Here is a 27,964-nt window from a genome sequence, read left to right on the forward strand (position 1 = left end):
CTTGAGCATCCTTTTGGAAAAGGACTGCTCCAGCACCAACAGATGAGGCATCCACCTCCATTATAAATAGATTATCTACATCGGGGCGATGTAGGATGGGAGCACTAGCGAAGTGTGACTTAATGGAGTTAAAGGCCTTGGAGACCTCCTCAGACCACAATTTGGGATTTGCTCCCTTCTTGGTGAGGGCAACCAAGGGAGCTACCAAAGTTGAGAAGTGTGGAATGAACTGGCGATAGTAATTAATGAACCCCATAAAGCGCTTCACCGCTTTAAGAGAATGGGGTTCCTGCCAGTCCATCACAGCCTGTAGTTTGGCAGGATCCATAGCCAATCCCTGGGTGGAGATGATATAGCCTAGGAAAGGTAAGGGACTCCTGCTCGAACACACACTTCTCCAACTTGGCATAGAGGGAGTTTGCCCGTAGGAGGTCGAAGACTTTGCAAACATCTGTCCAGTGGGAGTCAATATCTGGAGAGTAGATGAGAATATCATCCAGATAGACTACGACCGAGGTGAAGAGCATATCCCGGAAGATGTTGTTCACAAAGTATTGGAAAATGGCTGGGGCATTACAGATATTCATAGTGCCCATCCCTGGTGTTAAAAGCCGTCTTCCATTCGTCCCCCTCACGGATGCAAATCAGGTTGTAAGCACCCCGCAGATCTAATTTTGTAAATACCCTTGCTCCCCGAAGCCTATCAAAGAGCTCAGATATCAGGGGCAAAGGATAATTATTCTTAACGGTGATGGCGTTAAGAACCCTGTAATCTATGCATGGACGTAGTTTCCCATTCTTCTTCTGCACGAAGAAGAACCCAGCCCCAGCAGGTGACACTGACTTCCTAATGAATCCTCTTGCCAAATTTTCCTTGATGTACTGTGACATTGCCTCCATCTCCGGGAGAGATAACGGATAGATTCGACCCCGGGGAGGCTCAGCACCAGGCAAGAGGTCAATCGGACAGTCATAGGGGCGGTGAGGCGGAAGGGTCTCTGCAGCTCTTTTGGAGAACACGTCTGCATAGGGCCAATATTGCTTGGGGAGAGAGGATAGATCTGCGGATACCTCAGTAGTAGCAACCTGAACACATTCCCTCTGACATCTACCCCCACAAGATTCACCCCATCCCAAAATTCTGCCTGTGGACCACTCAATATGAGGAGAGTGGTACCGTAGCCAAGGCATCCCCAACAGGACCTCGTCAATTCCCTCAGGAATGACGAGCAGAGATATAATCTCCTGATGAGATGACGACATGGACAGAGTGAAAGGGATGGTCTGGTGTTATCTGTGAGGGCAGTGTCGACCCATTTACCACTCGTACGGTCACTGGTTGAGCTAACATTACCAGGGGAATTGCGTGACGTTGGGCGAAGGCAGATGACATAAAATTGCCCTCCACCCCAGAATCCACGCAGAGTTCTACCGAGTGGGAAAATGAGCCTATAGTAATTGTCCCCTTAAAGGACAATTTGGAGGCAAACGTCGCCGTGTCTAGTGTACCTCCACCTACTACCACTAGACACTGGAAACAGGAACACTGACGTTTCCTCGACCGCTGGGGACATCTGGTGGCAAGATGTCCTGACTGCTGGCAAACATGACAAACCTGGAGTGTACAAGCGGTCCGAGACTTAGATCCCGTTCGTGACACTACCATAGGCTCACGTAATTCAGAGGCCTGGACTGGAGATTCCAAAGGTTTGGCGAAGGTGGGAGCCAGCCGAAACCTCTGCCTACACTGGGTTCGCTCTAACCTCCGCTCGTGAAAACGGAGGTCAGTACGAGTGGACACTGCTATTAACTCCTCCAGTGTGGTGGGAATCTCCCTAGTGGCCAGAGCATCCTTCACGTGGTCAGTCAGCTCCCTCCAAAATATCGGAATAAGGGCTTTATCCGACCACTCCAGCTCAGATGCTAGGGTGCGAAAGTGGACGGCAAAATGGCTGACCAAGGACGAGTCCTGAGTCAATGCCAACAGTTGGAGCGCCATATCATGGGTGACACGAGGTCCTAAAAATACCTGTTTCAGAGTGCTCAGAAACAATGGAGCATTCTGCACCACATAATCGCCACGCTCCCACAGCGGCATAGCCCACTCCAACACCCTGTCCGACAGGAGAGACACAATAAATCCCACCTTAGCCCGCTCTGTGGGGAATCGTGCGGCCAGAAGCTCGAGATGAATAGAGCACTGACTCACGAAACCCCTACAAGATTTACTATCACCAGAAAATTTTTCTGGCAGCGGGAGGCGAGATAGAGTCGGAACAGGGGTGGCAGTGGACAAGGTTGCTGCAGCCACGCTAGCAGCCTGAACAGCAACTGCAGTTACATCCACAGCTGAGGTTGTGTGCTCGAGAGCCGCCAACCTACCCTCCAGCTGCTGGATGTACTGCAAAGATTGTTGTTTGTCCGTCATTACTAGCCAGACCCTGGCGCTAGTATAATGTTACGGCTAGCGGAATGCACCAAATAATTAGATAGAATAAGGTGCGTTCGCAGCCCGGGGTCCACCGTGCAGAGATGGAACCTGCTGCTAAGTAATGACGGACTATATGGCGGTACAATGAGGATACACACATGGGTTAACTTCACCCTGTATGAAGAAAGCGAACCCTGTTACGTCACAGGGTCACGGTACCGCACAGAGAGCGCAAGCAAGGAATCACAGAACTCTATCCCAGGACACAGCATTAGAGTTTGTGTAGACCTCTTGCGAACAACACCACAATTGGGGTATCAGAGTAACTAATATGCACAGAAGTGCGTGCTGTGCCACACTAGCGGACGTCACTAGCCACCCAGACTTGGGTAAGGTAAGCGCTCTACTAGCGCACGACGCTGCACTGGCGGTCACACCAGTTAGACACTGTTTACGTGTGGCTTTGTGCTGATAGCTTAGCCGGGCGCTAGATAGCAGACATCCACCTTTCGCGAGCAGTCATACACAAGGGAGGGGATGTTTAAAGAACAACTTGCACTCATCAACACACACACGTTTTCAAATGTATACCAGCGCATGGCCGTGAGGCCATGCAAACCTTTTATAGTTGCAGCAAGTACAGGACCTTCCCAGAAGGACCAATGGGAGTCTGCCACAGAAGAAGAACACCTTCAGGACCTTCCTAGAGGACCAATGGGATTTGCTGCAGTATCTAAGCATGTGACCCCCGACCTCCAATGGGAGGTCGTCCCGTGGGCATGCTCAGAAAGGAAAAAGCTGGACTTAGTCCCAGAAAGACCTGCTCGCTGCTGAACATTGCTGGCTACAAGGACAGAGCCTGGAAGGGTAGTAGTAACCAGTCGTCCAGTATTAGCCTGAGCTAGACGCTGGGACCGACGTCTCCGCTGAGCAGACTCGACTGCAGCTCGATAAAAATGGGAGACCGCAGCGGAGATGGTTTGAGATTCCCCCTGTGCAGAGGCAGGAACTCGACACCTAACAGGAGGTTGCGTGCAACTGCCTTGCAGTTGCATTACATTCGCAACGCAAAGGCTGATCAATAATTACAGTGGGGCAAAAAAGTATTTAGTCAGTCAGCAATAGTGCAAGTTCCACCACTTAAAAAGATGAGAGGCGTCTGTAATTTACATCATAGGTAGACCTCAACTATGGGAGACAAACTGAGAAAAAAAAATCCAGAAAATCACATTGTCTGTTTTTTTTAACATTTTATTTGCATATTATGGTGGAAAATAAGTATTTGGTCAGAAACAAACAATCAAGATTTCTGGCTCTCACAGACCTGTAACTTCTTCTTTAAGAGTCTCCTCTTTCCTCCACTCATTACCTGTAGTAATGGCACCTGTTTATACTTGTTATCAGTATAAAAAGACACCTGTGCACACCCTCAAACAGTCTGACTCCAAACTCCACTATGGTGAAGACCAAAGAGCTGTCAAAGGACACCAGAAACAAAATTGTAGCCCTGCACCAGGCTGGGAAGACTGAATCTGCAATAGCCAACCAGCTTGGAGTGAAGAAATCAACAGTGGGAGCAATAATTGGAAAATGGAAGACATACAAGACCACTGATAATCTCCCTCGATCTGGGGCTCCACGCAAAATCCCACCCCGTGGGGTCAGAATGATCACAAGAACGGTGAGCAAAAATCCCAGAACCACGCAGGGGGACCTAGTGAATGAACTGCAGAGAGCTGGGACCAATGTAACAAGGCCTACCATAAGTAACACACTACGCCACCATGGACTCAGATCCTGCAGTGCCAGACGTGTCCCACTGCTTAAGCCAGTACATGTCCGGGTCCGTCTGAAGTTTGCTAGAGAGCATTTGGATGATCCAGAGGAGTTTTGGAAGAATGTCCTATGGTCTGATGAAACCAAACTGGAACTGTTTGGTAGAAACACAACTTGTCGTGTTTGGAGGAAAAAGAATACTGAGTTGCATCCATCAAACACCATACCTACTGTAAAGCATGGTGGTGGAAACATCATGCTTTGGGGCTGTTTCTCTGCAAAGGGGCCAGGACAACTGATCCGGGTACATGAAAGAATGAATGGGGCCATGTATCGTGAGATTTTGAGTGCAAACCTCCTTCCATCAGCAAGGGCATTGAAGATGAAACGTGGCTGGGTCTTTCAACATGACAATGATCCAAAGCACACCGCCAGGGCAACGAAGGAGTGGCTTCGTAAGAAGCATTTCAAGGTCCTGGAATGGCCTAGCCAGTCTCCAGATCTCAACCCTATAGAAAACCTTTGGAGGGAGTTGAAAGTTCGTGTTGCCAAGCGAAAAGCCAAAAACATCACTGCTCTAGAGGAGATCTGAATGGAGGAATGGGCCAACATACCAACAACAGTGTGTGGCAACCTTGTGAAGACTTACAGAAAACGTTTGACCTCTGTCATTGCCAACAAAGGATATATTACAAAGTATTGAGATGAAATTTTGGTTCTGACCAAATACTTATTTTCCACCATAATATGCAAATAAAATGTTAAAAAAACAGACAATGTGATTTTCTGGATTTTTTTTCTCAGTTTGTCTCCCATAGTTGAGGTCTACCCATGATGTAAATTACAGACGCCTCTCATCTTTTTAAGTGGTGGAACTTGCACTATTGCTGACTGACTAAATACTTTTTTGCCCCACTGTATATAAACTAGTGTAGTAACTCAGCTGTGGAAACAGTGGACAAGCAAACACTCAGCGTAACATTGCCCATTCGTCTTCCCAGTTCAAAGTGTTCCTCCTCACAGTAGTCACTGTGTCATTAACAAACATAGGAGGATGGAATCCGTATCAGTGACGGTAATATTTTCTACAATCATCACAATGAGCAAATAGTAAGATTGTAACGTTTGTTCTCATTTTTTTCCTTAATTACAATATTTCCCCACATAGAATAAAAGTACATTATACTGACCTCTGGTACAAGTACTATTCCAACATCTAGATATCCCGAGGCTTGCGTCAGGCATGATCCTTTTATGTCACATGAGTCCGGATGCCAAACAGTAGCTGCTATTGGGCTGCTTCATTCTCATATCCTTTGCAAGAGGCTGACACCGAGAAGAGGTGAGAGCTGCTGCTGCTCTCTGACTTCCTCCGAACAAAGTGAGAGTCAAGGGGCCCATTAGCGGCCATTGGTTGGCTGCAAGGCTCATGTAACATAACATCATCATGAGAGCCCTGGGGGATCCGGCGCCGATGTAGATGGAAGTTCGTTGGCACTGGAGGTGACTGTAAGGAGTTTTTATTATTTGTGGCGGAAATTGTAATAGAGAAGGGGATATCCGAGTATTGGACTACTTCTTTAAAATCACTTAATGGTCACTTGCCATTTTTTAGTCCCTTGCATCTTTTTCCTTCCTCAAGCCAGATTTATACTACCATTTTGCCTATAAAGATGCCAAGTTCGGGTCATCACAGTCTGAGTACAGACAGAAAAACACCAATGTGCCTTAATCTATGGACTCAAAATTGGTACAGGATGATAAAGTATTTACAAGGTTCTGCAATAATTTATGTATAAAAAATGTTTTAGATTACTGCTTAATGGGGTTGTCCACTACTCAGACATTCCCTTCTCAATCATCATAGTTCCCCAGTGTACAGTAAAATAATAGCAGCAGCTGTACTCACATTCAGTGCGGATACTGATCCAGTGACATCGGCAATCGCTCTCCCGGGGCTTGTGTGTAGTTGTTTGTCATGCAAGCCCTGCAGCCAATCAGCTGCTGCTTCCCTCTCACTTACTTTGGCTGTAACTGACATACAAAGTATGTCAGAGATCAGCAGCAGCTCTCATATATTCCGGGTGCCAGTTTAATCTGGAGGTACAGTTAGGTCCATATATATTTGGATAGAGACAACATTTTTCTAATTTTGGTTATAGACATTACCACAATGAATTTTAAAGAAAACAATTCAGATGCAGATGAAGTTCAGACTTTCAGCTTTCATTTGAGGGTATCCACATTAAAATTGGATGAAGGGTTTAGGAGTTTCAGCTCCTTAACATGTGCCACCCTGTGTTTAAAGGGACCAAAAGTAATTGGACAGATTAAATAATTTTAAATAAAATGTTCATTTTTAGTACTTGGTTGAAAACTCTTTGTTGGCAATGACTGCCTGAAGTCTTGAACTCATGGACATCACCAGACTCTGTGTTTCCTCTTTATTGATGCTCTGCCAGGCCTTCACTGTGGTGGTTTTCAGTTGCTGTTTGTTTGTGGGCCTTTCTGTCTGAAGTTTAGTCTTTATCAAGTGAAATGCACGCTCAATTGGGTTGAGATCAGGTGACTGACTTGGCCATTCAAGAATATTGCACTTCTTTGCTTTAATAAACTCCTGGGCTGCTTTGGCATTATGTTTTGGGTCATTGTCCATCTGTAGTATGAAACGACGACCAATCAGTTTTGCTGCATTTGGCTGAATCTGAGCACACAGTATGTCTCTGAATACCTCAGAATTCATTTGGCTGCTTCTGTCCTGTGTCACATCATCAATAAACACTAGTGACCCAGTGCCACTGGCAGCCATGCATGCCCAAGCCATCACACTGCCTCTGGTTTACAGATGATGTGGTATGCTTTGGATCATGAGCTGTACCACGCCTTCGCCATACTTTTCTCTTTCCATCATTCTGGTAGAGGTTGATCTTGGTTTCATCTGTCCAAAGAATGTTCTTCCAACACTGTGCTGGCTTTTTTAGATTTTTTTTTAGCAAAGTCCAGTCTAGCCTTTGTATTCTTGATGCTTATGAGTGGCTGCACCGTGCAGTGAACCCTCTGTAGTTACTTTCATGCAGTCTTCTCTTTATGGTAGATTTGGATATTGATACGCCGACCTCCTGGAGAGTGTTGTTCACTTGGTTGGCTGTTGTGAAGGGGTTTCTCTTCACCTTGGAGATTATTCTGCAATCATCCACCACTGTTGTCTTCCGTGGGCGCCCAGGTCTTTTTGCATTGATGAGTTCACCAGTGCTTTCTTTCTTTCTCAGGATTTACCAAACTGTCGATTTTGCCACTCCTAATATTGTAGCAATTTCTCGGATGGGTTTTTTCTGTTTTCGCAGCTTAAGGATGGCTTGTTTCACCTGCATGGAGAGCTCCTTTGACCGCATGTTTACTTCACAGCAAAACCTTCCAAATGCAAGTACCACACCTCAAATCAACTCCAGGCCTTTTATCTGCTTAATTGAGAATGACATAACTAAGGGATTGCCCACACCTGTCCATGAAATAGCCTTGGAGTCAATTGTCCAATTACTTTTGGCCCCTTTAAAAACCGGGTGGCACATGTTAAGGAGCTGAAACTCCTAAACCCTTCATCCAATTTTAATGTGGATACCCTCAAATGAAAGCTGAAAGTCTGAACTTCAACTGCATCTGAATTGTTTTGTTTAAAATTAATTGTGGTAATGTCTGTAACCAAAATTAGAAAAATGTTGTCTCTGTCCAAATATATATGGACCTAACTGTAGGTAGAGAGAAGCAGCAGCTGATTGGCTGCAGTGCTCGCGAGACTAAAAAAATATGACATGCGAGCCCTGGGAGAGGCGCCGACACTGCTGGAACAGCATCGCACCGCAGGTGAGCATAGCTGCTATTATTTCACTTGCGGGAACTATGGTGATTGAGAAGGCGTTGTCGGTGCAGTGGACAACCCTGTAAAATGGAATTTTCCTTTAAGCTACAACACATAATGAGTTGTATAAATGTATTTGTTGGAAACACATACAGATCACAATCACCGCAAGTCATTCTTTATTATTAGACATACATAGCCAATGAAAAATATCCAAGCATTGCTGCATTCTAATTGCTATGGGAAAGTATCAACTTTCTTTTTGTATGCTCGCTTTTCTGACCTTTAAAAACGAATTCTCCCATGCCTGCTTCACGGCTGACTATTAACTAAGTCATCTTTGATTTGTGATGTGTCCCTAGGTCTTTCCTGGATAATTGCTTTGAATCGGCTATCATCTAGTGTATATTTCTCCTTATCAAAGATTACAAATACTCCTGTCCTTAATAATAACTGTATTTTAAGTGCCTTAAACAGATTTGAAATAAAATGTATCAAGCAGTAAAGTAAATGATATATCAGTATATTGTATTGATGTCCCTTTAGGTATAAATTTACCATACGGTATGATCAGTGGCTTAACTTAAAACTCATGGGCCCCAATGCGAAAGCTCCAACAGGGCCCCCAAATATTTTAAATCTTTAATAGCAATAGTCTTTTTCTATAGGCCAAAGGGACTTTTAGGGCCCCCTAGGCTCCAGGGCCCGGGTGCGATTGCAACCCCTGCACCTGTTGTAGTTACACCCCTGGGTATGATAAAGCTGATAGGCACCTCTTTTTTTTTTGCAGGCTTAAAATGAAAATAGGAGTTAGTGCAAAACCAAGAGTAGAGACCTAAAATGCGCTGCAATGGGTGAAAAATTCACATTTATTAGCATGAAAATGATAGCTTTCATGCTTGGTGGCAACATCCAGCGACTTTGATCTAAGTATTAAAAAAACTGTGACCTCCTTGTCATCATGGTGTAGACAAATATCAACATTTGCCATGTGAAAGGAATTAACCCCTTCAAGTCGCGGCCCTTTTTCGTTTTTGCGTTTTCATTTTTCACTTCCCTCCTTCCCAGAGCTATAACTTTTTTATTTTTCCGTCAATATGGTCATGTGAGGGCTTATTTTTTGTGGGACGAGTTGTACTTTTGAACGATACCATTGGTTTTACCATGTATTTTACTAGAAAACGGGGAAAAAATTCGAAGTGCGGTGAAATTGCAAAAAAAGTGCAATCCCACACTTGTTTTTTGTTTGGCTTTTTTGCTATGTTCATTAAATGCTAAAACTGACCTGACATTATGATTCTCTAGGTCAGGGGTCCCCAACTCTAGTCCTCAAGGCCCACCAACATGTCATGTTTTCAGGATTTCCTTAGTCTTGCCCAGGTAATAATTGCATCACCTGTGCAATGCAAAGGAAATCCTGAAAACATGACCTGTTGGTGGGCCTTGAGGACTGGAGTTGGGGAACCCTGCTCTAGGTCATTACGAGTTCATAGACATCTAACATGTCTAGGTTATTTTTTATCCAAGTGGTGAAAAAAAAATTCAAAACTTTGCTTAAAAAAAAAAAAAAAAAAAAGTGCCATTTTCCGATACACGAAGCGTCTCCATTTTTCGTGATCTGGGGTCGGGTGAGGGCTAATTTTTTGCGTGCCGAGCTGACATTTTTAATGATACCATTTCGGTGCAGATACGTTCTTTTGATCGCCCGTTATTGCATTTTAATGCAATGTCACGGCGACCAAAAAAAAATAATTCTGGCGTTTCGGATTTTTTTCTCGCTACGATGTTTAGCGATCAGGTTAATGCTTTTTTTTTTATTGATAGATCGGGCGATTCTGAACGCGGCGATACCAAATACGTGTAGGTTTTTTTTTTTAATTGTTTTATTTAGGATGGGGCGAAAGGGGGGTGATTTAAACGTTTATATTTTTTATATTTTTTTCATATTTTTAAAAACATTTTTTTTTTACTTGTGCCATGCTTCAATAGCCTCCATGGGAGGCTAGAAGCTGGCATAGCCTGATCGGCTCTGCTACATAGCAGCGATCATCAGATCGCTGCTATGTAGCTGAAATGCAGGTGTGCTGTGAGCGCCGACCACAGGGGGGCGCTCACAGCAGGCCGGCATCAGTAACCATAGAGGTCTCAAGGACCTCTATGGTTACCTTCCTGATGCATTGCCGACCCCCGATCATGTGACGAGGGTCGGCGATGACATCATTTCCGGCCGCCCGGCCGGAAGCGCCGGTTAAATGCCGCTGTCTGCGTTTGACAGCGGCATTTAACAGGTTAATAGCGGCGGGTGAATAGCGATTTCACCCGCCGCTATTGTGCGCACATGTCAGCTGTACAAAACAGCTGACATGTCGCGACTTTGATGTGGGCTCACCGCCGGAGCCCACATCAAAGGGGGAGACACGACATGCGCCGTACTAGTACTTCCCAATCTCAGTTTGGGAAACGCTAGCCTTGTAATCCCTTATTTAACCCTAAACTATCAACTGCTCACATGGCTTGTTTCATGAGTTTCAATATTTCTTAGAGTACCCCTAAACATGGATCTACTAGACATCCCTTTTCCAAAGCTTCCATACACTTGCCTTAGAGGAGTTAAGCCTTTTAATCTCCTTTTGGCTTTTTTTATACATTCTTTTAGCTTCTAGACATCACATAACCTCAAAATGTCATTCTGCCGAGCAGTAACTACAAGATTTATTAAATTATTTTAGAAGTTTAAGTAATAGAGACCAACAAAATTACTCTTTTTTTCTGCACCTTTCCCCATTCCTTCTGAAAGGGGTGAAGTTCTTTACTTATAAAACTATAAACTATGTTTAAGTCTCGTCACAAGCTTTGCTTTTACAATATAATACAAAATTCCACTAAAATGGCCCTTTTTTAACTCAAATGCGTGCATTTTGGGCTAAAAATCTTTTTTTTTGCTGTTGGGGTTCATTAAAAATGTTGCTTTGCTTTTTCCCTGTGTTTTTTTTTAAATTATAGTGCTTTGTAAAAAGCACTATATTGTTATTCCACCGTAGTCAACTTCTTCTTATTATTCAGTCCGCAATTAATGCGGCCCGAACCGCTGCACGCACAGTCTCCAGTGAGGTGTCATTTCGAAGCCAGCGTTCCTGGGAGGTGTGCTAAGTATTTTTCGTGTCGATCGGATTTGTAGTTTTGGCGCAATTGGCGTTTGAAAATTTCATCTCAATGCATTTCAATGGGGAAATTGTTCCAATACGGTATAATGGCTGATTTCTGAGGCAATTTCAAAATAACTGCCAACTGCCACCTGGCTGATTAGCTCATTGATATGCGAAGTCAGACCCAGTTACTATGCCAACGCCTACGAACTCTACATGACCCCACCAGGACACAGTTTTGCCAGATAATATCAGCTCTTAAAGTGACCCGCCCACCAAATCGGACCCTGAGGTGCCAGCCCACCAAATCGGCTGCCGAGGGGCCCCGCCCACCAAATCGGAGGCCGAGGGGCCCCGCCCACCAAATCGGAGGCCGAGGGGCCCCGACCCCCAAATCGGAGGCCGAGGGGCCCCGACCACCAAATCGGAGGCCGAGGGGCCCCGACCTCCAAATCAGAGGCCGAGGGGCCCCGACCTCCAAATCGGAGGCCGAGGGGCCCCGCCCACCAAATCGGAGGCCGAGAGGCCCCGACCTCCAAATCGGAGGCCGAGGGGCCCCACCCACCAAATCGGAGGCCGTGGGGCCCCGCCCACCAAATCGGAGGCCGTGGGGCCCAGCCCACCAAATCGGAGGCCGTGGGGCCCCGCCCACCAAATCGGAGGCCGAGGGGCCCCGCCCACCAAATCGGAGGCCGAGGGGCCCCGCCCACCAAATCGGAGGCCGAGGGGTCCCGCCCACCAAATCGGAGGCCGAGGGGTCCCGCCCACCAAATCGGAGGCCGAGGGGTCCCGCCCACCAAATCGGAGGCCGAGGGCCCCCGCCCACCAAATCGGAGGCTGAGGGCCCCCGCCCACCAAATCGGAGGCCGAGGGGCCCCGCCCACCAAATCGGACCCAGAGTGGACCCGCCCACCAAATTGGACCCAGAGTGGCCCCGCCCACCAAATCGGACCCAGAGTGACCCCGCCCACCAAATCGGACCCAGAGTGACCTCACCCACCAAATCGGACCCAGAGTGACCCCGCCCACCAAATCGGACCCAGAGTGACCCCGCCCACCAAATCGGACCCAGAGTGACCCCGCCCACCAAATCGGCCCCAGAGTGACCCCGCAAACCAAACCGGCCCCAGAGTGACCCCGCAAACCAAACCAGCGCCTGAGGGGCACCCAAATGTGAAAGTCTTGCAGGGGCAGCCCGGGCATCATTCCAAAGCACTATCTGTTGTTCCTTCAGGAAATACCCATCTAGTTTTGTTTGTTTCCCCAAAAATTCAAGTTTGACGTGGTCTCTTATCATAAATCAGCCTTAAAGAGTTCTAAATGCTCCTATTTGAACACCACAATAAGCTCACTGGCAGATTCTCAGCTAACCCCTGCTGCAACCAGAAAAAAAGACAGTGCAAAACAGGGGCTATAGAAAGCAAAAGGTGCAAAATTTTTCATGAAACCCAATTACAAAAATTATTTTTATGCCAAAAATACATGCACCTAAATAAGAAAAAAAAATTGTCTCCAAACATGAACATCTACTTTCAGTCAGAGTATGACTATTTAGCTAATATTTGATATAAAAACCAGATAACCACATCGTAACAACACCAAAAACTGAGCAAAACTGCGCAAAACAAGACCTCAAAAAAAGAGAGATTAACCAACTCCATATAATAATGAAAAAATTTGAGAAAAAAGGGAGTAATTAGTTTAAAAGAGAATATTTTATCAACAAATCATAATAGAACTAAATACAACACACAAATTCATAAATGGTGAAAAAGGATGATGTACAGGATCACCGGTGCCACATTCCCCATAAAAGGGAAATATAAAAATATGAAGTGTTGTCTTACTAAAGTGCAAACATATTATGACCAAATGGTCTTCAAGTGAATATATATAGAGCAACACTTACCAGCAGATAGTGGATGGGGTAAATGGCACCAGAATAGATCCAGCAGAGCTCTGGTGCCATTTACCCCATCCACTATCTGTTATGGGGCATGTGGCACCGGTGATCCTGTGCATCATCCTTTTTCGCCATTTATGACTTTGTGTGTTGTATTTAGTACTATTATGATATGTTAATAAAATATTCTCTTTTAACCTAATTACTCCCTTTTTTCTCCAATTTTTCCATTATTTTGCTAATATTGTAGTTTATTACTTTTGATGAGTATAATCATTCCCACCCAATCTCATATATATTGGCGTTTATTGTATTATATTAGCATAAACTCAAATCAGGACAAAGAGTTAAACAACAAAAGGTTGTTTTCATTAAATTCTGCCAGGCATGTTACCCCAGGCTGTCCTGATGATGGAGAATGAAGGTTGCTAGTTCACTGCATACAGTCATACATATCTCATAATGATGAACCTTTCATATCACCCAGTCCAAAGCCGTTCAAGTCTTCACTATTGTTTAGTATCAGTAATTGGATACTCAGAAAATGTCAAAACTCACAAAAAAGCAATACAACAACATCTATATGGAAACATTGTAATAATACGCTACAAAGAATGGTGATTTTATAAGAAATTTGAAAATCATAATTCTGTTTTATCACATACCATAGCAATGTAAGAATAACATAAGTAACATGTATAGAGTCTTAAAAAAAAGTATGTCGAACATAATGTAAAAAATTTTGTAAGAAGAGTTAACATAAATTAATGCTCCAACAGGAGTACTGCAGAATTTTACTTCACAGAATGATATCGTCATCTATCACATCTGATCTAGCTGCAATCAGATCACTCTCTTCTCTGCCCAATTCCATTGTCCTTGTACCACTGGATTTTTGTCTCTTGCAGCTGAAAATATAATTTCAGCTTCATATTGTAAGAGTAATATAGTATGTGAATCCATGTAATTCTTGGCTACAGAGTTTTACAACTCAACTGACTCACACTCCTGTCTTTGTTATCTGTGAGTACTGTGTGCAGTATTTTTAGTGTATATCTGTGAGATGCAGCTTCAGTTTGCCTCCTGCTTGTAAGAACTGACAGGGTGAATCCTTTCACAAGCAGAAGGCAGTGTGACAGACTATGTCACTAATTTATCACAGCTGCCTTTAGATAAGACTGGATGTAGAGCAAATGTAGCATGAGACTCCACTCCCTCTTCAAAGCCAGGGGCACTGTTGGACATATAATCTGTATTAGTGGAGTCATACCAAAGGCTAAGAATGAATCAACTTGGCATACAACCCAGACATATCATACTGCATCAACTAAGACATGTATACATATAGCATACTTAAGATCCTCTACATCAGACCTGGACAAAGTATGGCCCGCGGGTCACATCTGGCCCTCTGGCTGTTTCCACCCAGCTCGTGGACCGAGACAGCTGATGGGCTGAAACCAGTGGCCTACGAGCAACACCTTGTCCTGCGGAGAGTCAGTGCATCAGACAAAGCATAGACACTGGCAGAGTGCCTGGGGAATGGGAACAAGATGAGTATGTGGTGTTTTTTTTTACCATATGTATATAATGTTTGACTGGACATGGGGAGGCAATGGAGTCTCATGCTGGACAAAGGGAGACTGTATGGGGCACTAATGATGGACAAGGGGAGGCTGTATTGGGCTTTTATGCTGGACATGGGGAGGCTGTATAGGGCTCTCATGCTGCAAATGGGGAGGATGTATAGGGCTCTCATGCTGGACATGGGGAGGCTATGGGGCTTTCATAGGGAGGCTATGTGGGGTCTCATGCTGGACATGGGCAGCCTGTATGGGGCTCTCACCAGAGATATGGAGTGCTGCATGTCTTCCAGAGTGACCAAGGGCCTCTTGGCTACTTCTCTAATTAGTGCTCTCCTTGCTTTGGATGTCAGTTTAGGCAAATGGACATGTCTTAGTAAGTTTCAAATCGTGCCATACTCATTCCATTTAGGATCATGGATTGAATAGTGCTCTGTCAGATGTTCAGAGCGTGGGCTATTTTTTTATAACCTGATCTTGTTTACTCTTCTCCGCAACTTTATCCCTGACCTGTCTAGTGTGCTCCTTGGTCTTCACGATGCGGTTTGATCCCTAGTCTTCTCAAACAAACCTTAGAGTCCTTCACAGAACAATTGGAGTTATACTGAGAACAAAGTAAAAACAGGTGCACTCAATTTACTAATAATATGACTTCTGAAGGCAATTTTTCCCTCAGGATTTAGAAGTGTCAGACTACAGGCGGCTGAATACAAATGCACATCACAATTTTCAGGTTTACATTTTTTAAATAATTAGAAAACCATGTATCATTTCCTTTATACCTCACAAACACTTGCTACTTTGCCTTTACACGCACGTAGGGAGATTCCTGTCAATCAAGGGTAGAGGACATGGAGAAGCCACTGGGCACCCTACTAGTCTCTAGCATAGCTCAGTCTCTGGCGGCTTTAAAAGCAAGTTTTTCTCTGAAGCACCGAAGTGTTTCAGAGTCAAACATGGCTGACTGGGATCATTCATTCAGCGCCTGATCCATGCTGTCGGTGGATCAGACAGAATGTGTCAGCTGTCAGGTTCACTTTAAGACTTTTTTATATTTGCTGATAATCTGCTGAGAAAGCAATCATAAGAATAATTGATCCTGATTCCTGATTATTGGCCCCGTGTAGGCTTGGCGGCATTTATATGCGTTCACATGAAGCGATCACACTGTGACGGAAAACTGCAATAGCCCTGTGCCATTGTGGTCTTTCCACTGTTTCTCTACACAATCACTTTATCTTGCAAGTACACAGTTTTTTCACCTGCCAAACTACAGGGCCATTTCGATCAGCCACACGGTCTTGCAGGTGAAATAATAATAATCTTTATTTTTATATAGCACTAACATATTCCGCAGCGCTTTACATTTTTGCACACATTATCATCACTGTCCCCGATGGGGCTCACAATCTAAATTCCCTATCAGTATGTCTTTAGAATCAACTCTTTAAGTGATCAACCACAGCGGTAGAGAACTATTACGGTATTCAGCCGCAGTATGACCATTGCATGTGAACACAGCCATAAAACCATGGTTGAAAAAGGGTCTTTAAACATATGTTCACTGTTATATTGCTGATGGGTGCTCATTCGGACACAAAAGTACACCTGTGTAAATCAGACCTTTAAACTGAGGCTGACATAAGGGGGGGTCCTAAGAAGAAAGGGTTTTCTTTATGGGATATCTGTTTACTAACTTGAGTAACAGAATCTGTTCAAAAGGCAATAAACAAAGTTTAAAGCCAATTAAAAAGCAACTGAACCACATTGCACTGCTCAGCAAAGGGGAATTAAAGTAATTCTCCAATGACTTTTAACTTCTTTGCTTTTATGAGCTGTCAATTAGCCATGCTGTAAAAGTATGATCGGTGGGGGTCTAACTTCTGCAACCTCTGTTAATACGAATTAGGGGCCTTAGGTTTATATCAAACACTGCTACAACATATCCCAGTAATATATATTGCAGTTTACCTAAATCTGTGCTTTCAGATCGGATATTACTAACATCTACTTTACCAATCTTGACTCGTTATGGTTGGACCGGAAGGTATATATCCTATATGACGTTTAATAAAAAAAAGTCAACGGTAAAACATTTAATTAGCAACTTTATACTGAATGGGAACCTAGAAACATTAGTTACTATCAGCTCTAATGAGCAGTACAGAAGCCACGGTGTGATTTTGTTTGCGCGTTTCTTTTCTTAGTCTTTTTATAGCACATGCATATTTAATATGCACCCTACTCATTTCAAATATCCTTCATTATCTTCTCACTGTGTATTTCTCATCTACCCAAGCTAAAGCCTCACACGACTGCCTAAAATTACTGCAGGCTACTGTTTGTCAAATTACGAATATATTTCCAAGCATTTACAGGACAGGGTCACCCTGGGTGAACTGACTACAATGTAACTGGAGCGGATATGGCAATTCCCTAATATATTGCTTTATAATCAAATTTCTTTGCTTAGACGTTCATGATATGAAAGATATGTTATTCATGATTGAAATGTGTGGAAGTGATTAAAAAAAATAACACTCAACACAAAATAGATTTTGACTCAATTTTTCTAATAAACGTTCTACAATATTCTCCAGAAGTAATATTGCTATTAACATTCCAAATAAACAACCATAACCTAATAACAATACTAAAAAGGTTGTACCCACTGAGACTTAGTGCTTGGTTTAAGTACTGGGACCCTATGTATAGTAATGTCGCGCATTTCGAGTTTCATTGGTAATTTGGATTACTTTACTAGTCGTGAAGTTTTACTTTTACTGATTATAGGAAATATAGGTCACTTAATATTGTCCGCAAATCTACTATATAAAGCTGAATGTGTGTGTGTGTATGTGTGTGTGTATGTGTGTATGTATGTCCGGGATTGGCATCTGCACCGTCGCAGCTACAGCCACAAAATTTTGCACAGTCACACGTCTGGACCCCGAGAGCGTCATAGGCTATATTGTGAGGCGAAATTTTAACCCCGCGCGTTCCAATTCACCAAACAATTTTGCCCCTATCTACATAATGGGGAAAAAAGTGAAAGGAAAAGTGTTGGAGGCGTCGCAGCTACAGCAACAAAATTTTGCACAGTCACACGTCTGGACCCTGAGAGCGTCATAGGCTACGTTGTGAGGTGAAATTTTAACTCCGCGCTTTCCAATTCACCAAACTATTTTTCCCCTATCTACATAATGGGGAAAAGTGAAAGGAAAAGTGTTGGAGGCAAATTGACAGCTGCCAGATGTGAACAAGGGGGACTTAAAGAATGAGAGCGATGGCGCCAAAGAGTATATACCGTACAGTTGCTAAGGTGGGGCCCGGACATGAGATACTCACCACACACGGGGATATGAACACACACATAAAATGCGCCACACACTACCACGTGCTTGAACACATATTACCCTCAGCACACATTTCACCACACATACACCAACCTCGCCACATAAAAGTCGAAACACAAAAGTCGCCGCTCAAAACTCACCACGCGCAAAACTCACCACATGCAAAAACTAGGCTCACGCAAAACTCGCCACAAGTGCAAAACTCACCTCATGGAAAACTCGCCACACGCAAAACTTGCACACGCGGAAAAATTTGCAACACATGCAAAAGTTGCCTCACACAAAACTTGCACATACTCAAAAGGCACCAGACATAAAACTCACCACGCGCAAAACTCGCCATATGCAAAACTTGCTGCACACAACTTGCTACACTAACCTGTCACATGCAACTCGACACACAAAAAGTTGCTACACGCATGTTGCCACACAAAACTCATCTCACAAAAGTCGCTACATGCATGTCGCCACACACAACTCAACACACACAACTTGACAAACGAAACTCGCCCTAAAACACACACAAGTCTGGTATTAGCCTTCAAAAATAAAAATCTGATTAATAAGCAGACAAACTACAAGAGTAACAAATGTACCATATAGGAAATACAGCAGCTGTCAGTCACATGACCTGTCTATTATGTGTATGTGGGAGCTAATATATACTGCCAGGGGGAGGGCTTCCTGTTGGCTGGGGATTTATCAGGCTGCCAATTTATCTTACAAATACTGAGGTAAAAATACTGAGCAAATAACGTGTTAACGAGGTCTAATACAGGAGATCACACAGGTATATACTATATACAGGGGAGATGACACACAGATATATACTATATACAGGAGAGATGACACACAGGTATATACTATATAGAGGAGGAGATGACATACAGGTACATACTATATACAGGAGGAGATGACATACAGGTATATACTATATACAGGAGGAGATGACACACAGGTATATACTATATACAGGAGCAGATTACCTACAGGTATATACTATATACAGGAGGAGATGACATACAGGTATATGATATATATAGAAGATGACATACAGGTATATACTATATACAGGAGGAGATGACACACAGATATATACTATATACAGGGGAGATGACACACAGGTATATACTATATACAGGAGGAGATGACATACAGGTATATACTATATATAGAAGGAGATGACATACAGGTATATACTATATATAGGAGGAGATGACATACAGGTATACACTATATATAGGAGGAGATGACATACAGGTATATACTATATATAGGAGGAGATGACATACAGGTATATACTATATATAGGAGGAGATGACATACAGGTATATACTATATACAGGGGAGATGACACACAGGTATATACTATATACAGGGGAGATGACACACAGCAGGTATATACTATATACAGGGGAGATGACATATAGGTATATACTATATACAGGGGATGACATACAGGTGTATACTATATATAAGGGAGATGACAAACATGTATATACTGAGGTGAAAATGAGAGGTGTGAGGTGAAAATGAAAAGGTGTGAGTGCAAAATGAGAGGAGTGAGGGAAAATAGTGTAGTGATCGGAAAATGACAGATGTGAGGTCGAAATGACAAGTGTTAGGCGGGAATGAGAGGAGTGAGGGAGAAAATGAGAGGTGTGAGGGAGAAAATGAGAGATGTGAGGGGGAAAATGAAAGATGTGATTGGGAAAATGAGAGGCGTGATGGGAAAATAAGAGAATTGAGGTGCTCTAACTAACCACAGATATTTACTATGCCCAGGCAACGCCGGGCTCTTCAGCTAGTTATACATAAACCTACACTGTTCTGTAGTCACAACTGGATAGGAGGAAACATTAATTATAAAGGACAAGATTATATTGTAAAGATCTGATTCAAAAAGCGACAGGGACGTCATTGTAATAGATAGAAATGTGCATTCAGCATTAGGGTTAATTGTATCATCTCCTCTTCTCTTTCCAAATGCGCTATTAACCTCTCCCAAAGGAAGAAAGCAGACAGGCGAGGAGACAATGCATGCAGTTCAGAGAAGATCCTGGGTAGTTTGGCATGAGTGCAAAAACTAACCCAGCTGTGCAGTGGTATTTATCCAAAGAACATTCTGTAACAACCATTATCCATGACCGGGTAGCTATAAATATAAAATGGACTATATATATATATATATATATATATATATATACACATATATATATATATATATATATATATATATACACATTTATTTATATATATATAAATATATATATATACATGTATATACACACACATATACGATAATGTAACGCAATCTTCTTACAAAACCCAACATACTTATCCAGTAAAAAAAAAAATACAATAAGCCAGTGATGATGTGAATGAACATGGAATAAATGGAGTCGTAATAGCATGGTGATGAAGGGTCAACTCACCAGCACAGGTCACTTCAGTGTGGTCTAAGGTGCGCCTGTGAGGACCGCTCTGTCTCAGCTGGAGGTGCATGTGAGAAGAGTGGAGGAACTGCAGCCCTCCTTCAGCTCAATGCTCCTGGGCTAGAACTGTCACTAGTTAGTCATTGGTTTTAGAGGCGAGAGGAACTAATGTACTCTTTTCTTCTTGTTACATAACCTTCAGACTCAGCAATCAAAGCAGTGTGCTCACTTCACGCAGAACACAGGCTCTGAACAAGGCTGCTCTGTCTTTCAGTCCCTAAAGTAAGCAGTCCTGCGAAAGTTAATGACATTAACACTTTATGGCTGATTATGCTATGATGCCCTCTGCCCAAGAAGGAATTATCCATATCTACACGCCGGTGCGTACCCTATAGTCTCATATGAATCTAATTAACGTGAAGTATTATAGGCTGTAAATTGATTGGAAGAACATTGAGACATGCTAAACAGGAGACTTACCCTGATAATTGAAGCTCCTTACCTCCTGCTTGTTTATTGCTGCACTGCACCACACCTTTGCCCTCAGCAATTACTTCAATGCACTGACCTGCAGAGCATCCACACACATACTATATACGTATGTTCCCATAGAACGCTGAGAGCTATTAATTTGGATTAATTTCTTATCACATATGCACAACTAAAGGAGATCCTGATTATTTCTGACACATGTCTCGATATAGAATTTGTACACTTGGTACAGGACTATTTGTAGGTTATTTGATCATATAATCTTATAAAGCTGTTTCAAGTTATCAATGTCAAACTAATGGAATTTACTCAGGGCTGGACTTGACCGTCTGGCAAATAGCAGATGGGCCAGTCCAGCAGTGGTTCACATCAGCCCAAAATAAATTTACCTTTATGGGCATCTTCAAAATGCCGATGGAGGGTGTGGTCATGGCAGTGTGGGCTGAATAGAAAAGAAAAGGCAAAATGAATTGCCACGGTTCCACCCCTCAGTGTGTCTGCGATGCAGTTACTGACAGCTCGACAATCCAATCCGGTACAGGGGCGTGCTGAAGCTGTCAGTACTTTGATTGACAGCTTGGCCATTCAATCTGGTAGAGGAATGTGCTGAGCTGTCAGTATGTTGATTGACAGCTCGACTATCCAATTAGTGACTGGAAGGCGTCGGCTGTCTCCAAGTGTTCACTATCCTGGGTGATTGCCATGCTACTTAACCAAACTGCTTCTCCCATACCTCTGCCAGACATGCATTCATCAAGTAGGTTTGTGCTCCCTGTGCCTTGAAGTCTGTATTCATGATCATTTGCTGCCTGACCGTGGACTTCGTTCTGACCATGCGACTGGTTAACCTCTTCTGATGTGATCCGTTATCCTCCTGGTAGTCTGACCTCAGAACGTTACCTGACTACACTTTTGTCTCTTCCTTCTGTTTATGACAAACTCTCCTGGCTTCTGACCTTGGACTCCTTGACCATTCTGACTCACGGCTTGGCCGTGAGATGTGACTAGAGTCACATTACGTCTGTCAGATACATTTTCTTTTTCACCAGTATGGATACTGTTCCCGCGCTTTGTGACCAGGTGAATTTGACGCAGGCGACTCAGGATCTGGCTAAGGATTGCCAGAGTCTGAAGTCATCTCAATATCAGTTGCATTGTCACATAAACAAATTAATTAAGACCCCCTATAAACCCCCAATGCCATCAGTGGATGTGACTTCAGTACCCTCTGATGTACAGTTGGTCCATCCCGAACCTGTGATATACCTCCCCGATAAATTTTTGGGAGAGACAGACCAGTTGAGGGTATTCAGGGAGAGCTGTAAGTTATTTTTTATCCTGTACCCCAAGTCATCAGGGGAGGAGTTCCAACGGGTGGGAATAAGGGGGTCCTCAGAGCTACGCATTTTCTTTGTCCCCACAAGCCCCAGAACGGTTTTCTGTTTACGCCTTTTTTGACAGCTTAGGTTTGACATATGACGAACCAGACAGAATCTAGGTAGCTGAGGCTAAGGTCATGAAACTGGCACGGGGGGTCACACAGCTCAGGACTACTCTACTGAGTTCTCGCAGTGGTCCACAAAGTTCTATGGAACAATGCTGCTCTCAGGTGCCAGTTCCAAAAAGGCCTTTCGGAGACCCTCAAAGATAGTAACATAGTAACATAGTAACATAGTTAGTAAGGCCGAAAAAAGACATTTGTCCATCCAGTTCAGCCTATATTCCATTATAATAAATACCCAGATCTACGTCCTTCTACAGAACCTAATAATTGTATGATACAATATTGTTCTGCTCCAGGAAGACATCCAGGCCTCTCTTGAACCCCTCGACTGAGTTCGCCATCACCACCTCCTCAGGCAAGCAATTCCAGATTCTCACTGCCCTAACAGTAAAGAATCCTCTTCTATGTTGGTGGAAAAACCTTCTCTCCTCCAGACGCAAAGAATGCCCCCTTGTGCCCGTCACCTTCCTTGGTATAAACAGATCCTCAGCGAGATATTTGTATTGTCCCCTTATATACTTATACATGGTTATTAGATCGCCCCTCAGTCGTCTTTTTTCTAGACTAAATAATCCTAATTTCGCTAATCTATCTGGGTATTGTAGTTCTCCCATCCCCTTTATTAATTTTGTTGCCCTCCTTTGTACTCTCTCTAGTTCCATTATATCCTTCCTGAGCACCGGTGCCCAAAACTGGACACAGTACTCCATGTGCGGTCTAACTAGGGATTTGTACAGAGGCAGTATAATGCTCTCATCATGTGTATCCAGACCTCTTTTAATGCACCCCATGATCCTGTTTGCCTTGGCAGCTGCTGCCTGGCACTGGCTGCTCCAGGTAAGTTTATCATTAACTAGGATCCCCAAGTCCTTCTCCCTGTCAGATTTACCCAGTGGTTTCCCGTTCAGTGTGTAATGGTGATATTGATTCCCTCTTCCCATGTGTATAACCTTACATTTATCATTGTTAAACCTCATCTGCCACCTTTCAGCCCAAGTTTCCAACTTATCCAAATCCATCTGTAGCAGAATACTATCTTCTCTTGTATTAACTGCTTTACATAGTTTTGTATCATCTGCAAATATCGATATTTTACTGTGTAAACCTTCTACCAGATCATTAATGAATATGTTGAAGAGAACAGGTCCCAATACTGACCCCTGCGGTACCCCACTGGTCACAGCGACCCAGTTAGAGACTATACCATTTATAACCACCCTCTGCTTTCTATCACTAAGCCAGTTACTAACCCATTTACACACATTTTCCCCCAGACCAAGCATTCTCATTTTGTGTACCAACCTCTTGTGCGGCACGGTATCAAACGCTTTGGAAAAATCGAGATATACCACGTCCAATGACTCACCGTGGTCCAGCCTATAGCTTACCTCTTCATAAAAACTGATTAGATTGGTTTGACAGGAGCGATTTCTCATAAACCCATGCTGATATGGAGTTAAACAGTTATTCTCATTGAGATAATCCAGAATAACATCCCTCAGAAACCCTTCAAATATTTTACCAACAATAGAGGTTAGACTTACTGGCCTATAATTTCCAGGTTCACTTTTAGAGCCCTTTTTGAATATTGGCACCACATTTGCTATGCGCCAGTCCTGCGGAACAGACCCTGTCGCTATAGAGTCACTAAAAATAAGAAATAATGGTTTATCTATTACATTACTTAGTTCTCTTAGTACTCGTGGGTGTATGCCATCCGGACCCGGAGATTTATCTATTTTAATCTTATTTAGCCGGTTTCGCACCTCTTCTTGGGTTAGATTGGTGACCCTTAATATAGGGTTTTCATTGTTTCTTGGGATTTCACCTAGCATTTCATTTTCCACCGTGAATACCGTGGAGAAGAAGGTGTTTAATATGTTAGCTTTTTCCTCGTCATCTACAACCATTCTTTCCTCACTATTTTTTAAGGGGCCTACATTTTCAGTTTTTATTCTTTTACTATTGATATAGTTGAAGAACAGTTTGGGATTAGTTTTACTCTCCTTAGCAATGTGCTTCTCTGTTTCCTTTTTGGCAGCTTTAATTAGTTTTTTAGATAAAGTATTTTTCTCCCTATAGTTTTTTAGAGCTTCAATGGTGCCATCCTGCTTTAGTAGTGCAAATGCTTTCTTTTTACTGTTAATTGCCTGTCTTACTTCTTTGTTTAGCCACATTGGGTTTTTCCTATTTCTAGTCCTTTTATTCCCACAAGGTATAAACCGCTTACACTGCCTATTTAGGATGTTCTTAAACATTTCCCATTTATTATCTGTATTCTCATTTCTGAGGATATTGTCCCAGTCTACCAGATTAAGGGCATCTCTAAGCTGTTCAAACTTTGCCTTCCTAAAGTTCAATGTTTTTGTGACTCCCTGACAAGTCCCCCTAGTGAAAGACAGGTGAAACTGCACAATATTGTGGTCGCTATTTCCTAAATGCCCAACCACCTGCAGATTTGTTATTCTGTCAGGTCTATTAGATAGTATTAGGTCTAAAAGTGCTGCTCCTCTGGTTGGATTCTGCACCAATTGTGAAAGATAATTTTTCTTGGTTATTAGCAGAAACCTGTTGCCTTTATGGGTTTCACAGGTTTCTGTTTCCCAGTTAATATCCGGGTAGTTAAAGTCCCCCATAACCAGGACCTCATTATGGGTTGCAGCTTCATCTATCTGCTTTAGAAGTAGACTTTCCATGCTTTCTGTTATATTTGGGGGTTTGTAACAGACCCCAATGAGAATTTTGTTACCATTTTTCCCTCCATGAATTTCAACCCATATGGACTCGACATCCTCATTCCCTTCGCTAATATCCTCCCTTAAAGTGGACTTTAGACAAGACTTTACATAGAGACAAACCCCTCCTCCTCTCCGATTTTTACGATCCTTTCTAAACAGACTGTAACCCTGTAAGTTAACTGCCCAGTCATAGCTTTCATCTAACCATGTCTCGGTTATTCCCACTATGTCAAAGTTACCTGTAGATATTTCTGCTTCTAGTTCTTCCATCTTGTTTGTCAGGCTTCTGGCGTTTGCGAGCATGCAGTTCAGAGGATTTTGTTTTGTTCCAATCTCCTCACTGTGGATTGTTTTAGAAATGTTCTTACCTCCCTTCTGAGTATGTTTTCTTGGGTCGTCTTTGTTCGAGTCTAATGTTTTTCTTCCCGTCCCCTCTTCTTCTAGTTTAACGCCCTCCTGATGAGTGTAGCGAGTCTTCTGGCGAATGTGTGTTTCCCAGGTTTGTTGAGGTGTAGTCCGTCTCTGGCGAGGAGTCCATCATACCAGTAATTCACACCGTGGTCCAGGAATCCAAATCCTTGTTGTCTGCACCATCGTCTTAGCCAGTTGTTTGCATCAAGGATCCTGTTCCATCTCCTGGTGCCATGCCCGTCTACTGGAAGGATAGAAGAAAAAACTACCTGTGCATCCAGTTCCTTTACTTTCTTCCCCAACTCTTCAAAGTCCTTGCAGATTGTCGGTAGGTCCTTCCTTGCCGTGTCATTGGTGCCAACATGTATCAGAAGAAATGGGTGGACGTCCTTGGAGCTGAAGAGCTTTGGTATCCTATCGGTCACATCCTTGATCATCGCACCTGGAAGGCAGCATACTTCTCTTGCAGTTATGTCCGGTCTGCAGATGGCTGCTTCTGTGCCTCTCAGTAGTGAGTCTCCCACCACCACCACTCTTCGTTGCTTCTTGGCTGTACTTTTTGCTGTCACTTGTTGCTGTGTGCCCTTTTCTTTTTTGCTTGCTGGTATTGCTTCATTCTTAGGTGTGCCATCTTCATCCTCTACAAAGATTTGATATCGGTTCTTCAGTTGTGTGGTTGGTGATTTCTCCATGGTCTTCTTGCTTCTTTTGGTCACATGCTTCCACTCATCTGCTTTTGGAGGTTCTCTGACACTTTTTGCACCTTCTGTGACCAGTAGAGATGCTTCTGTTCTGTCTAGAAAGTCTTCATTCTCTTTGATGAGTTTCAAAGTTGCTATTCTTTCTTCCAGACCCCGCACCTTTTCTTCTAAAAGGGCCACTAGTCTACACTTCTGACAGGTGAAATTGGATTCTTCTTCTGGTCGATCTGTGAACATGTAGCACATGCTGCAGCTCACCATGTAGGTTGTCACATCTGCCATGTTGCTCCTAGATCCTGCTGACTTGCTGTGTGTTTTCCTTCTTGTGTAATCTACTCAGCTAAGCTCTCTTACAATAATGTCCTACAGGCAAAAATTCGCGCGCCGTAAGGCGCGCGGTTTGGTGATGCTTTCGAAGCAGCTGGTCCCGGCTGTACCCAACGATCTTCTAGCTTAGGGAGACTTCGCTTCTCCCAGAAGGCACCTGGAATATGCAAATTAGCCTCCTGAAGCTTGAATCCCTGGTTTGGTGATGCTTTCGAAGCAGCTGGTCCCGGCTGTACCCAACGATCTTCTAGCTTAGGGAGACTTCGCTTCTCCCAGAAGGCACCTGGAATATGCAAATTAGCCTCCTGAAGCTTGAATCCCTGGTTTGGTGATGCTTTCGAAGCAGCTGGTCCCGGCTGTACCCAACGATCTTCTAGCTTAGGGAGACTTCGCTTCTCCCAGAAGGCACCTGGAATATGCAAATTAGCCTCCTGAAGCTTGAATCCCTGGTTTGGTGATGCTTTCGAAGCAGCTGGTCCCGGCTGTACCCAACGATCTTCTAGCTTAGGGAGACTTCGCTTCTCCCAGAAGGCACCTGGAATATGCAAATTAGCCTCCTGAAGCTTGAATCCCTGGTTTGGTGATGCTTTCGAAGCAGCTGGTCCCGGCTGTACCCAACGATCTTCTAGCTTAGGGAGACTTCGCTTCTCCCAGAAGGCACCTGGAATATGCAAATTAGCCTCCTGAAGCTTGAATCCCTGGTTTGGTGATGCTTTCGAAGCAGCTGGTCCCGGCTGTACCCAACGATCTTCTAGCTTAGGGAGACTTCGCTTCTCCCAGAAGGCACCTGGAATATGCAAATTAGCCTCCTGAAGCTTGAATCCCTGGTTTGGTGATGCTTTCGAAGCAGCTGGTCCCGGCTGTACCCAACGATCTTCTAGCTTAGGGAGACTTCGCTTCTCCCAGAAGGCACCTGGAATATGCAAATTAGCCTCCTGAAGCTTGAATCCCTGGTTTGGTGATGCTTTCGAAGCAGCTGGTCCCGGCTGTACCCAACGATCTTCTAGCTTAGGGAGACTTCGCTTCTCCCAGAAGGCACCTGGAATATGCAAATTAGCCTCCTGAAGCTTGAATCCCTGGTTTGGTGATGCTTTCGAAGCAGCTGGTCCCGGCTGTACCCAACGATCTTCTAGCTTAGGGAGACTTCGCTTCTCCCAGAAGGCACCTGGAATATGCAAATTAGCCTCCTGAAGCTTGAATCCCTGGTTTGGTGATGCTTTCGAAGCAGCTGGTCCCGGCTGTACCCAACGATCTTCTAGCTTAGGGAGACTTCGCTTCTCCCAGAAGGCACCTGGAATATGCAAA

The 27,964-nt window shown here is 43.7% G+C and overlaps 1 protein-coding gene across 6 annotated transcripts in view; it reads right to left on the minus strand.

Moving 5' to 3' along the window:
- ARHGEF33 (Rho guanine nucleotide exchange factor 33) overlaps positions 1-20,617 on the minus strand; it is a 132,613-nt gene extending 111,996 nt beyond the window's left edge. For 5 of the 6 annotated variants that reach the window (XM_069769054.1, XM_069769058.1, XM_069769056.1 and 2 more), the window contains exon 1: positions 20,487-20,617. In XM_069769054.1, coding sequence (XP_069625155.1) covers positions 20,487-20,556 — 70 coding nt within the window. In that variant the 5' untranslated portion in view covers positions 20,557-20,617. The remainder of the gene's footprint in view (positions 1-20,486) is intronic. The other variant, XM_069769055.1, reaches the window with a different exon arrangement.
- Between the last annotated feature and the right edge of the window lie 7,347 nt (positions 20,618-27,964).

Source organism: Ranitomeya imitator, chromosome 5 (genome assembly GCF_032444005.1).
Source record: "Ranitomeya imitator isolate aRanImi1 chromosome 5, aRanImi1.pri, whole genome shotgun sequence".
Classification (NCBI taxonomy): domain Eukaryota; kingdom Metazoa; phylum Chordata; class Amphibia; order Anura; family Dendrobatidae; genus Ranitomeya; species Ranitomeya imitator.